Source organism: Festucalex cinctus, chromosome 15 (assembly GCF_051991245.1).
Source record: "Festucalex cinctus isolate MCC-2025b chromosome 15, RoL_Fcin_1.0, whole genome shotgun sequence".
NCBI lineage: Eukaryota > Metazoa > Chordata > Actinopteri > Syngnathiformes > Syngnathidae > Festucalex > Festucalex cinctus.
In genome coordinates this window covers 7,345,341-7,359,620 of record NC_135425.1, presented here as the reverse complement: position 1 = coordinate 7,359,620, position 14,280 = coordinate 7,345,341, and the positions used below count along the sequence as shown (strand labels likewise).

The 14,280-nt window shown below is 40.0% G+C and overlaps 1 protein-coding gene across 2 annotated transcripts in view; it reads right to left on the bottom strand.

Annotated features, from left to right (window-relative positions):
• ythdc2 (YTH domain containing 2) overlaps positions 1–14,280 on the bottom strand; it is a 95,607-nt gene that overhangs the window by 67,334 nt on the left and 13,993 nt on the right. For both annotated transcript variants that reach the window (XM_077497007.1, XM_077497008.1), the window contains exons 11-23: positions 13,429–13,564; positions 13,223–13,349; positions 13,036–13,101; positions 9,800–9,984; positions 8,829–8,922; positions 8,590–8,677; positions 7,216–7,296; positions 7,070–7,152; positions 4,609–4,714; positions 3,271–3,384; positions 2,915–3,187; positions 2,584–2,710; positions 2,264–2,469 (exon numbers count right to left, since the gene is read on the bottom strand). In XM_077497007.1, coding sequence (XP_077353133.1) covers positions 2,264–2,469; positions 2,584–2,710; positions 2,915–3,187; positions 3,271–3,384; positions 4,609–4,714; positions 7,070–7,152; positions 7,216–7,296; positions 8,590–8,677; positions 8,829–8,922; positions 9,800–9,984; positions 13,036–13,101; positions 13,223–13,349; positions 13,429–13,564 — 1,686 coding nt within the window. The remainder of the gene's footprint in view (positions 1–2,263; positions 2,470–2,583; positions 2,711–2,914; positions 3,188–3,270; positions 3,385–4,608; positions 4,715–7,069; positions 7,153–7,215; positions 7,297–8,589; positions 8,678–8,828; positions 8,923–9,799; positions 9,985–13,035; positions 13,102–13,222; positions 13,350–13,428; positions 13,565–14,280) is intronic.

The window sequence follows — 14,280 nt, the reverse complement described above, 5'->3', positions numbered from 1 at the left end:
TTTTGGTATGATTTATACTTTATTATAAATGCTTTTTCATTCATTATATATGTTCTTTTCTCATTTACATTCATTGTTTTTCATTAAAAGTATGTTGCTTTTTTAAATTTACTTATTCAGGGTTCTTGCAGGAATCAGTCAGTGAAATTTTAGACCTTTTTAGACCACTATGAGAAATTTTTTTGACCAACTTCACGACCGACCAAAGACCCCTAAAAAAAAAAAAGGGGGGGGGGGGGGGGGGGGGTTGCGGCGGAGTCACATATTTGATTCTCAAAACCATGTTAACTTGCAGGGCTCTACACTAACTTTTCCACGACTAGCACTGGTGCGAGTAACATTTTTAGTTGCTCGCACAGCACAGGATTTGGTCGCACCATTTTTTGTGGAGGTGTAGCATGACTTTACGCATACGCAACTCGATATATTTGCAAAATATTTGATTGGAACACAAGTTTTGCCTGCAACAGCAGTGGCTATCAAAACATACGATTCATTTAAATATTCAAAACTTATAGTGACATTTGTTGCTTGCAGACGTTAATCTTAAAACACCACAAATTTTTACGGCATCTTCAAACGTGTTAAAAAACAACAAAAATGTCTTCTATATTTTCATATATTGAATCAATTATTTAAATAGACCGCAACAAAGGGCTGGGCGATATGACTGAAAAATGTAGCATTTTAAATATTTATTAGTCGTTATTGACAGTTATAATTGGGTTGTTGTTTTTTTCTATTCAAAATAAGGATCAGGAAAACAAAAGGCTGATAATTTGAAATATAAATATTTAACCTTTAAAAAGACACAAACACAATATGTGCACAGTGTGAAGTATTTCAGAAACATAAAAATTTGAGACATTAAATAAACCTACCGTTCAGCCAAAAGAAATATGAAGCCACCTTATGGAACAATAAATCTATCAAACACATTTTAACCACTTAATATAGCAAAAAAATATTGCCAAAAGTAACCTTCCCTCGTATCTCGCGGCAAAACAAGCCGCCGCCGCGCATCACATCTCACTTGCACCGCCCCACGTACCTTAGCTCCCGCCCGCCCGAACTACATTGAACTACAATGCAAACACACCCCCTCAAATGTCTCCTTCACTTTAAGCACGCAAATAACAGAAACAACGCAACACGCACATTTTTTGTTCTTTCTTTTTCTTTCTTTCTACAGAGCAGACACTCCTCGGAATGTAAGGAATGGATGTAAGAATTTTAGACTTGGGTAAATTAAATTTTAGACCTAGGATGAAAATATGGCTGTTTTTAAGACATTTTAGGCCTAAAATTTAACTTTATGAATTTTAGACTTTTTTTTTTAGACTTTTTAAGACCCCGCGGGAACCCTGTTATTACAGTATACAGCACAGTATATATTTTTTTCATTTATTACATATTTTTTTTATTTTGGTATGATTTGTAGTTTATTATGAATGCTTTTTTAATCATCTTTTTTTCCCCCCATCTTTTTCTTAATTTAGTTGTGATACAGCACAGTATATATTTTCTATCTGTCATGTTTTGGTTTTGTGGGGGGTGGGATTTTGTTTTCTTTTGGTGTTTTTGGTTGTTTGTCATGTGTTCCTTGTCTCTTCCCTTGTCCCGTTATGTCAAACCACGTCCACCTGAGTGTGTCTTCCCTTCCCAGTGTATCCACCAATCAGCTTCCCTTGCCACTTGTGTCTTGCCCAGCTGTGTCTAGTCATTGTCAATTAGCCTGTGTGTATTTAGTCACCTGTTTTCCGTTCGGTTCTTGTGGAGTCATTGTGCCTGTTCATGTTCATGTCCCTGTTTTCCATGCCATGCCTTGTGTTTGTTTTTGATCTTGTTAATTTTTTCCATAGTCCCTTGTTTACATTTTTTGTTAATTAAATCCCTTTTTTACTTGCATCCCTGCCTTGCCCTGTTTTTTGTTGCCCCCTGCATTTGGGTCCTGCTTCCAACACCGCCACATCGTGACACTATCTCCGGGACGACACCGTTAGTAAGGTCTTGACCAGACAAATCTGCGGATGCCCGTATTTCCCCGGTCTGACGTAGGGTTCGAGAGATACAGCCGCACAAAGACAAAAAAATAAACAAACCAAAAGAAAAAAAAAAAAAGTCCAAAGGTAGTTCAAAGTGGCTCCTGTCTCTGCCGCCAAAATATCATCAGATGTCATCATGTTTATATAACAAGTGAAAATCATTTGCACATCATTGTATTTTTGTGTTCCAAAAGAATAACTTCATCTACTGTACATACCTCCTTGTTCAGGGACTGATTCATTGCGGATGTAGGATGAAAATGGACTTTCCTCTCCTTATTACTAGAGGGCATCTTTGTCTCACTGTTAATATGAAGCAGATTTGGGTACATGCCAGCAACCAGGGCTGCCTTCACCACCGCCCAGTTTTCTGAGTTGATGTTTACATCACGTATATCACTCTCCCCGTGAGCCCTCACAAAGCCTAGAGCAAAAACAGGAATTGTGAAAGGAGAATTAATTAAACGCAAACACATTGAAATATTTCAGGGTTCTGATTAGAAGAAAGGCAAAGAAAGAGACATTCATTAGAACAGACCAGTCGCACGAAGCTGTCCCAGCAGCTGTGTTCTCGTGCCAAGAATCATGTCCATGGTGGCATTGGACAGAAAGTTCTGTTGACAAAAGGACCTCTCCGAGTCATCCTTGCGAGCCTTTTGCCATGCCTGACAAATCAAAAAGTAATGCCATGTGTTGACAGCATAATGTAATAGATGTCAGGCAAAATCGTGAATCAACTTCCATGTTACCATGTCACAAATACCCGTTGCAAAAAAGCAAATGATAGCATCTCTCATGCTATTAATAATTATCCATACAATAATATGTTAAAATGTCTACTGTGCATGAGTCACTACCAGATTAAGTACCTGAAATATTCTCAGCATGGTCATGTGGTCACTGAAGGTGTTGGAAGAGAAATGATTACGGCATTGAAGAGCAGCTCTCTTCTGAGAGCCCTGGACCGGAAGAACAAAAGGGTCCCGATAACCTATTGTACAGGCAATTGTCAAAACGGGGTCGAGACACCGCAGCACCACAGCACATAGCACCATCTTTCCCAGATGGGGATCAACAGGTAGATCAGCTAGATGGAAGCCAAGATCAGTCAGGTCTTCGTTCTGGTTCAAAGCATCTATTGACTGATGAAAAAGATGTGGTTGAAACAAAAAACATGATGTGTGTGGTGCATTATTAAGTAATCGTATTAGGTAGCATTTCTTACCTTAAGCATCTCCACTGCACTCTTTATAGCGTGTGTGGTAGGAGGTTGTGGAGCCTTGGACAAAAATTCGCATACTGGAGAAGAGGTCAGCAGTTTGGTCTGCAGACATAATTCCTAACAAACACACATTTGTCTTACTATTAGTGGGGATAATGCATTTCCTAGCTCCTTACACTAACCTTAACCATCACAACTGATTGCCTAACCCTAACCTTTACCCTAACACCAACCAAAATCCAACTCAAAACTAAACTCTAAAACCAAGTTGTCATGACTCGGGTCATGTAAGAGTAATGTTTGGGTCTTGTCTCATGTCTGGGGTCACGCCTGGGTTAAGTTTGAGTGGAGTTCATGACCGTGCACCAGAGTTCACGACCGGTTACGTGTCTGTTTTGGTATTGATGTAACAGCATCCAGTTTCAACTAGTTTTAGGATATATGATATCAGGACTATGTGATGTCAGGAATCTTTAATGCTATAGGATGTCTAGGACGAGCTGTAATACTGTGTGATGTATTTGTTTTGCCGGTTTTATTGCTCACTGTTTCGCTGTGCTTCTCAGCTGCCCAAGGGGGGCTTGGCGTGTTGTGATTCTCGATGCATTCTCGTTGTTTTTAGTTTAGTCAAGTTATGTGAATAAATAGTTAAAACCTTATTTGTGTCTGTGTTTTGGGATCCAACCCTTCAGCACACAACACAAGTCTTGACCCTCAAAAAGAGGTCTGGACTTGTGAGGTCCACCATAATATCCGCACAGAGACAAGTTGGCCCCCGCAATGATAGTTAAACTGGGAATATGGACCCCATAATGTTGCACAAACACACACACTCACAAAACATGACAGATACAAATTATTGCCTTGGTAAGGAATTTTATCATGTAGGTTTCATCTTAGAGAGGCTGACTATTGTTTGCTGTTCTTCACATTCCACTGTAATTTGGCAAGTAAAGCTGCTCTCAATTTGGCCAAAAATATCTTTACAATAGCCTTTTTATTTTACCTTTAATGACTGAAATATCTAATTAGTAGATTAACACCTTATCTTCTCACAATGGGTACTCCTGGCAAGCCTCTGGCCAATAATTTTCGGACTGGATTCGGGTTCGAATTTCCCACTACCTGCAGATGTTGTGACGTCACGTGTGCATTGTGTACGTGAACAAGGATGTAGCTACAGCTTCATTTTTCGGCAACAGGTGGCAGTAGCGAGTCAAAAGAGGAATTTATGCGTTCAGTAGTTTTAAATTGATCCCAGTTCTTCTACAGTTTTTTGGTTCACAATGGTCACAACAGCAAACCATACTCATTGATATTAAAACTGAAAATGGGATCTACCTGCAGAGGCATTCGTAGCAGCTGTGGAACCTGAAACTCTTGCATATTGTTGAACCTTAGTTGACTGAAGAGGTGGAAGCAAATCCCTGGTTGGCAGCGCCCCGCTCTGTGGACATGCTCGACTTTCAGTTACTTGTTCCATTTTTTCAAATACTTACTTATTATCACTGAATAAATGGACACAGGAATAGTATTTAAAATGTAATTAAACAAAATACAATCTGAGAAGCAGAAAGACTTTATTCGATGTGGGTAAAATGTCATGCATGGTTATAGATGACCACAATGCAGCCATTCTATATTGTACCATAAAAAGCCACTTTTCCACTAGACTCGAACTGCACAGCACCACACTACACCGCGCATCCCAGCACGACACCAGACGGCCTCCATTGCATTTCCATTACAATAGGCGTGAGACGGCATGAGAGCGGGTTGATTTGAACTTTATAAATAAAGTTGAGTTGAGATGAACTGTCCAAGCTTGCACACTCGCAGCATGTGCGGTTCTGCCATAACATTGCACATGTGGCAAGTCGCGGCTACTGTTTTTGGTGGGATTCAAATTATGAATCCCATTGCTGTTGCATGATGTGGCAACATAGCAAACTACAGCCCATTAAATGCACAGAAGATTTTCATATATAGAGAGAGCTATTTCCGGCGTACGCCGGCCGGCCAACGTTAAGGCAAAACTACACAATATACAGTCTAAACATTTTGCACTTTACACCAACACTGAACCATATTTACAATTTTATATATACCGCCATGGATTAAATATTGCGATCTTGATTTCATTACCGGCTCATGAAGCTTGCCGCCAGCGCTCATTCAATCTGAATGGAGAGCTCAGCCTCGGCCATTTAACTGGCTGCCTCCAAATTGCGGCATGTATGTTGCTATCTCTGAATGCAGGAACATAGTCTGCTGCTAACTAGCTCTAAACACAGCTGTGCGCACGCAGCCATCACTGGTGGTGTCCGACAAATTCTGACCAGACAGCACAGGTACCCTACATTTAGTTCCACTTTATGGTTATGTTACTCAAAAATCTATACATTTCAAAGCGATACTTAAGTTGATGTATGTTTTAAATAAAAGGAACATCAACAGCTTTTTAAGACCTTTCAAACTTGTATTTAAGATCTTACATGAGATCTTGGGAGAATTTTAGACATTTTTAGGCATGCTGGGTTCTCACCAAAACCGAAAAAGCGAACTGGAACGCTTCCTTCACTAGCGTTTCACCGCGAAGAGTTTTTTTGGAACGATTGCCGCTCATTCGCGCTTTTGTGCGCACCGGAGCGGAGGAGGATGTCCCTTGGTGAACAAGGAAGTGGAGCACTTTAGCGAGTCAACAAAAAGTGAGCACCGCCAACTACTTCCACTCCTTTCCTGGGACTAAACAACCGTGGCACTATTTTCTCCTTTTTTGAAGTACGTGATAGCACTTTCACTTTTTTAGTGGCTATCTGTGCTAAAAATAGCTTTGGCATGGATGGTAAACACTGCTGCTACCTCGGTACAGTTCAAAAGCAAGTAAACAGACTTATCAGCACTTCCTTGCTCGTCATTATGTCCCGGCTGGCCGTGTTGTTGCGCTCGGGGTGACAATAGAGAGGACTCTGTGTGTGACGTAGCCCGTACTCGAAGCTGATTGGCTACCACGAGGCGAAATGCGAAAAAAGTTAATTTCTTTGAACTTCGGTGAATATGCGAATGTGCGGATTTTTGTCACAAATGTGCAGATTTTCACTGCTGCGCACCGCGTCGATGTGCGCCAAACTCGTTCTCCGCGCCGCCCCACACACTTTCTGGTGCACGCGAACTCCATTGATTACAATGCAAACGCGGCGCCAAAACGCCTTCCACCGCTTTTGGTGAGAACGCAGCATTAAATTCAAATTATTGATGTTTTAGACTTGATGGTTCTAAAAGGAAGTTCCATTGTAAAAACCGCTCAGCCCCGAAAAAGTCAAATGGAAACGCGAGCATCTGGGCAGACTCCGTTCGGATCTAGTGGAAAAGCGACAATAGTGTATGTATATTTTGTCATAGAGGTTTCATGTTCTTTAAGTAAGATATGATTGAAGGGAAATTTAAGTAAAGTCCATTTAGCTCTATGCGATTAGCTGGTAACGTTAGATTTCACCTTAAGTGCAATATTCGGACACTTTCAAAATGTTGACTTCCTGTACTATGTGAAGCAGAGATCTGCTGAACTATGTTGTGAAGTAGCGCAAGGTCCTGCGAGACACACATAGAGAATGTTCTGGTCCCTGAATGTGAATGGCGGAATAAAATCTGCAAGTTAAACTTTTCTATGTGTGTCTTGGCATTTTCAAGAAATGCATTGATATTGAATTTTCTCAAATAAAAGAATGATAAACAGATTCGTTAACTAACCACTGGAAGCATAATTGCTAAAACAAATTCAGAATCTGGACAGTATTGTTACCTTCCTCTTCGTTGAAGAGCACTGGCTTTTGAAATCCAGACTGTCTTTAACATTGAGATGCGACTGATTGCATCAAAAGATTTCTACAAAAGAAGAGACATTTGGTTATAGATATACAAAAGTTACCTACCAACATACAAACATACCTCTTTGACTTTTCCAGAATCAATCACGAAAACAACATCATTGATGGTGATGCTTGTCTCAGCAATGTTAGTAGAAAGAATCTGAGAGAAAATGAAACAAAACAATGGATTTATTTCTGCTGACACAAGACCATAGGACATACAAGTCTGCAGGGGCCGACCGGCATGAATTCGTCAAGGGGGCAGGGGGGTGTTTGCTGCTGAAAAAGGACCGGCCGTTCACGAAATTACCGATGGTGTCTGCAGGGCTCTACACTAACTTTTGCACCGATAGCACTGGTGCTACCAACTTTTTCAGTTGGTCAAAGCACCACACCCGATTTTGTTGCGCCCTTTTATGAAGAGGTACAGCAAGACCATACTTTCGTTTGGTGCGGCAAGACAGCAAGACCATACTTTCACATACTTTGTCTCAATTTGCATATTGTAGATTCATATGACACAGTGACTCAGGACATATTTTGAAAATATTTTACTGCAACAAGAACTATCTGAAACAAGCAGCGGCTGGCAAAACAAGTCAATTATTTTATACAACTTTAAAAGAAAACATTGCAAAAAAGGCTTTTCTTTTGTGCGAACCTTACTTTGTTCAACTCAGAGGATCCATCTCTTACAGTGAGGCCTACCAACCCTTTGGGTGTATTCAGACCTGCACTGTTTGGTCCGCTTTAAATGGACCAGAGTTCCTTTCCCACGCTGATCCAGACCTTTTGTGTAGGTCTACAAACGAATCCTGGTGCGGACCAAACAAGCAGACTCACAGCTGATCCGCTCCAATTACAAGACTCCAACTGCTTAACAAGCAACCATAGCCAAGCATCACGGGTGGTGGGGTTGGATATTGCCTTGGAATTAATATTGTGCTAAATTCATTCATAATCCTCTGTATTCTGTTTAGCAACACTGCTGTTAGCATTTCGAGGGTCGGGGCAGTGGAGCACAACGGCTCCTTCGGGCTACTGCACGTAATCGACGACGCGGTTACCTGCGATGAATGAGCTGCTCTTGCAACTCGCCACAACTATGCAGAGCAGTAATACAGCACGTCGGAATTTCAGGTTTTCCTCTATTTCCAGATTTCGTTATGCATTCAGACCTCGTCATTTTTGTTCAAGGAAGCACAGGTCGTCACGTGGGTTGATGTGATTATGCAATATAGTCCACTTGCAAAAAGCACAGTGTGAATATGAACCGCACCAAATGAAAAAAATAAAGTCCGCTTTTGGTCCGGACCAAACAAGCGGACTGAAGGACTTTACTGGTGTGAATATACACCCTTTTAATTCGAAATTGGAAGGAGCGGCAACTACAATTTAGAAATGGTGGGCCGCCGTAGTGAATGACTCTAACAGAAAGGCTGCAAAGACTTACAATTTTTCTGACATTCAGTGGAGACGTCTTCATGGCTTTTTTCTGTTCGATACTAGGCATGTCCGAATGAAGTGTAAACACCTGGTACCTGAAAGATAAATACAGTATCTCTAAAGACACTCTTCAGAATGGTGCTATACAAGACATACAATGGCTCCATGATGCACTAAAAGTTTCATGAGCATAACTAATTATCTGATCAAATTAGCTTTTTGAAGCTTCTGACCAAATTCTTTTACCTTTTGGAAAAGGCAGCAAATCGATCATCATAGAGGATGCGATCCCTGAGTGACACAATGTCATCATATCCAGGAAGAAAAATTAGCACTGCACCTGAGAAAACAGATATGGTCAAATTTAATTAGATTCAGAGATGCAATGTCTCTTGAAAGTGGCACGTAATCAAAAAGATTTTTACATTATGTAATTGACAAAACAACATTTTCAGTTATTTCATGCACTGTATACTTTTGTAGTTTGAATCTCTACCATTTACACAAATATTTACACTCTTCCTTGTAATTCATGAGTTGTTGGGTTTGGTACAATGAGTGACTATAGGCAGTACTACTAAATAATAAAACATTTTTACGAACAGCCAATGTCTGTCCTTTACTATGTACGGTTATAACAGTATTCAATGAACTTGAGTATAGAAATGTTTGTTTTGGTATGAAATTACTTTGTCTAGTTTTACTTTTAACTCATTTGCTCCCAATAATGTGTAAAGACGTATTTATACGTTTTTTTGGTTGTTGTTTTTTTACGCTAGAGCATACAGAAGGCTTTGATGCAGCCTCTCAACTGCAAAGAACGGTTGCAGAAATGGTAGTTATTACACAAACGGCCAGCAGGCGGCAGCAGAGCAAAGGAGATCAACCAGAGCCATGTAGAAAAAACAACTATTACAATTCTGAATAGATTTTGTGGAAACTTAGCTCTCTTCTAATGCTAATTGCTGCAAAACGGAAACAGATAGAAACATATTTTTTTTCCTGATGAAAGAAGAGACTTTAATCTTTCTTTTGATAGGTTCCATGCTTTTATAGCAATAGAACACAATATTCTGTGAGCCTTGCAAAATCAGTCAAAATCCAGTAAAACAGCCGGGAGCGAACGGGATTGCTTCTGTGAAAATACTTGTTAGCCTTTCAATTGATTTTTTTTTTCCACGGTAAGGGCCAGTGAACCAATTGTGATAAAAACGTACCATTATATGTGGTGGTGCAGATCTTGTACAGAAGGTCCATGATGAGATCTAGGTCTACAGCTTCATCGTCGTAGCTGTGGTCACGGTGGTACATTGTGAGCAGCTCCTGTTCTTCGGAGCTTTGCTCAGCACTGGCGCATGGAGCCAGAGTGTACTCATTCTGATCTTTCGTCATTTTAATAGCGCTGCACAGATAAAGACACAATGAGATTATATTGTATGTTTATTTCTATATGCACTGTTAAGGGTTTCACAACACAAAAACTCATCATGGACAATGCAATACCCGATATGAAAGAAATAGAAAACACTGATTATGAGGGATTTGAAATCCTCACACCTTGAGCCACCGCATTATCATGGTGCAAAGGTTTGTGAATCCCACTAATCCTAGAAGAAGTTGGCGGAGGCTTAATACCACTGGTAGGGTCACCCAGGGAAGCAGGTCCAAGGTGAGGGAAGCCAGACAAAGCACACCGAATAAGGAGCCCAGGAGTGGATGAAATGTTGTAGGGCTGTCTTGGTTAACACGTCTCTGCATCAGCATGTGGACATTGGGGAGTGTGCTTTTGGACTGTCAAACTGAGGTGGTGGTCCCCCTTTTTAATAAGGTGAAATCAAAGGTGTGTTCCAACTAGGGCTGGGTATTGCCGCAAACCTCCCGATACGATACGTATCACGATACAGGGATCACAATACGATACGTATCGCGATACATATGTATCCCAATACTTGATCTTCGAGGCGATACGTATCCTGATATATTGCATTAATTTTCTTGCATTTTATAATAACAGTCATATGTATACATAAAGGATATGTTTGTTAGGCTTCCTGACAAAAGTATTGTTAGCAGCTCTTCTGGTTTACCACCTGGTCTAAATGTGCACGCACTGCAGAGCAAGGAGCAGTTTTTACAGACACACCGGGAACATTTATTAATAGGCATGAGCCGATATGAGCAAAAATATCAAAGTATTAAAATTACAGCTCTAAAATGTGCTTATTTGAAACATTTGGGGAAATAAAAACAGAATTTTTTTTCATGTAACACATTCTATTTAGTTTTTAAACAAAATATATGAAAATTGGTACATTAAGAAATGTGCCATGTTTAGTACATAAGTAAATAAATGTTGATATTGTTCCTTGCTTTCATTTATCTCAGCAAGACACAGTGTCCAATCACTGGTGAGCTATTTTTTGCATTAATTGAAGGCAATTAACTTCAAAGACGCTGCTGGTTTTTATTTTTTAGGAACAATGCAAGCTGCAAAGGCAAATGTTAACTGCCTATTTAAAGTTAACGAGCAATATCGATTCTGACACCTGTGTATCGATACGTGTATTGTAATGAGGCCCACAATGATATATTGCCGTATCGATTTTTTGAGCACACCCCTAGTTCCAACTACAGCGGAGTCTCACTCCTCAACCACCCAGGTAAGAACTTTAAGGGGGTTCTGGAGAAGAGGGTCTGTTGGGAAGCTGAACCTCAGATTTCAGGAGGAACAGACTTCTCGTGCACGACTTCTCGGGTATGAGCAAACCTCCAAGTTAATCGAACAAACGTCAACATGGAGTGCAACGCCTTTTCATCGGCTTAATAATGTCTACAGACTGGTAAGAAACGTATTAATCTTTAAGTGACTTTGTATGTGAAAAGTAATTTTGAATGACAAAAGTTACCTTACAACCTTTCAAACGTCAATAGCGCATTCCCGTGAATCCGATGACATTGAGTATAGCAGTACGTTGCTAATATAAACTTATTTTTTAATGTAATCAAGCACAAGTACAAAGCTGCGAGTCAACTAATTAATCGTCGGCTCTGCTGGACACTTACAGTTGTTTTACAGCATGCCACATCTCAGCACTCATGCTGCATTCACACAAAAAGCGAGGGGGAGGGGAGGTGTTGCATTGCAAGTCAATGGACTTCGCGCACAGAGGAACGAAGTGCGTGGGACGGCGTTTTGATCGCTGGGACGAGGTGTGCAGCAGAGAAATACGCACATCTGTGACGAAAATCCCAACACTCGCACATTCGCCAAAGTTGAAAATGGCTTTTTTCGCATTTTGCCTTGCGGGCTTCGTCACACACAGTGTCCTGTCTGTTGTCACTCTGAGCGCAACAATACAGCCAGCCGGGAAAGAATGGTGAGCAAGGAAGTGCTGGTAAGTGTATTTACTTGTTGTTGAACTGTACCGAGGCAGCAGCAGTGTTTATCATCCATGACAAAGCTATATTTAACACAGATAACCTCTAAAAAAGTGAAGGTGCTATCACGTACCTCAAAAAAGGAGAAAATAGTGCCACGGCTGAGCCATTAAACGGGCGGGTCTGGTAACCTAGTATTTTGTCTCCGCTTTTTGCAGATGATGTGGTTCTGTTGGCATCATCAAGCCGTAATCTAAAACTCTTGTAACTTTTCACAGCATAGTGAGATGATGAATATTAAGTGTTATAAATACTAAGTGTTATTAGATTGAAGGTAGTTTATATGTATTGCTGTTATGTACAAAAGCACAATATTGTGATTTTTTTTGTGAGCTCATTTTTTTTTTACAATGTGACCTTTTTTAAATATCGCCAACCTCCCCACAATATTGTGATAATTATCGTATCATGAGCTTCATATCATGTCATTCCACTTTCCTCTACAGCAATAAACAACCAATAAATACCAACACATTACTCCCATTCTCAAATCACTTCACTGGCTCCCTGTTGCATCCCGGATCAATTTCAAAAATTCTATTACTGACTCATAAATGTATCCATGGATCTGCACCAACCTACCTCAAAGAACTGATCAAGCTACAATCCTCCACCCGCACCCTCAGATCCTCAAACACGTTGATCCTCAAAATCCCTAAAACCAGGCTCTCCACCATGAGAGACAGAGCTTTCTCGGCAGCCGCACCACAACTCTGGAACAGACTCCCAACTCAATTGAGGGCCACCCAGAGCCTGACTCTTTTAAATCAGGCCCGAAAACCTTTTTATTTAGACAGGCCTATGATATTTAATTGAGAATCCGATTTTATTCTATTCCCTGTGTTCTTTTTATGTTATTTTATTTTCTGTTAGCACTTTGAGATCATGCTGATGAAAAGTGCATTACAAATTGAATTTATTATATCTCGTGATAATATCATATCGTGATATTTGGATATCGTCACATCCCTAATTATTAACTGTAGATGCACATTTAATACAACTTCATACTCACACTGAGGACTGAAGAAGATCAAAAGCATCGACCTCCTGGAGGTTTCTTGCGAAGTCCAAGGCAGTCCTTTAAATTAAGAGAAAGCAGTTTAATCGTACAATTTTAAGATAATGTAATGTGAAGACAATTTACATTTCACTTGCTTTGGCAACAGTTCCGTATTGTCAAGAAATAAAGCAACATATACCATCCATTGTTCGCCTTCAGGGTGACATCCGCCCCCATGTGAAGCAATCGTTCCATCTGAGTCAGGAGCCCTCGACCTGCTGTCACCATCAAAGGTGTGGCCCCTGTCTCGCTGTGCTTGTAGTCAACTAGGTAAATCAATACAAACATGAGGTAACACACTGGTTAATTTCCATTATAAATGTTCATTCAGGACTGTAGTCATACCATTCACATTTTCATAGAGAATGAGATTGAATAGCTGAACAACATATTCCTGGTCTTCACTCTGAAAAATGTTAGCTATGCAGGCATCCATCTCTTTCCGGAGCCATGGCTCCAACTGCTCTGTAGCTTCTACATTCTGTAACACAATAAAAAAAAGGAAGCATTTAGAAGTTGAAATCCAAAGATGTATAGATTTAGATGAAAATTCACATTTGAAATGGGTGCCTTGACAACATTACTCCTCAATCTATGCGGATCCATTTTTGAGTCTATCCTTTCATCAAATTGAGTGGGTATTAAGGGCGTGAATTCCCTAGTATCTGGCGATTCCATCTATATCACAATTCATAGGTCACGATTCGATTTTATACCGATTAATCCCGATACGAATCTGTAAGTCTATTTTTTTTTTTTTACTCAACTTTGGAAAATACTAATCAGTAAACTTGTACATGTACACTGTCAGATTTGCACGATAATGTATTTAACTGAAACTTCAACACTGCATTTAACAAACAGGTTGCAATTTATTTCATGTTTGAACAGCATTCAAATTAAATATGAAGGCTTAATGTTCTTCAATGCTTAAAATGTAAACCCTAACCCTCAGTAAGATTTTTTGTTGAATATCTCCACCAAAAATTGATGTTTAAATATCGATTCGGCCGTATATTGAATCGATTCCAGCATTGTGCACTGTAATATTGTGATATATTGCTGAATAGATTTTTCTGAGCACCCCTAGTGGGTATGGAACATTTTCAGACGCCTTTAAAGTTGTCTTTGTTTCATTGCAGGCATTATTAACCATAAAATCCAAAAAGTTCATTTTATTTCACATTTATGTACACT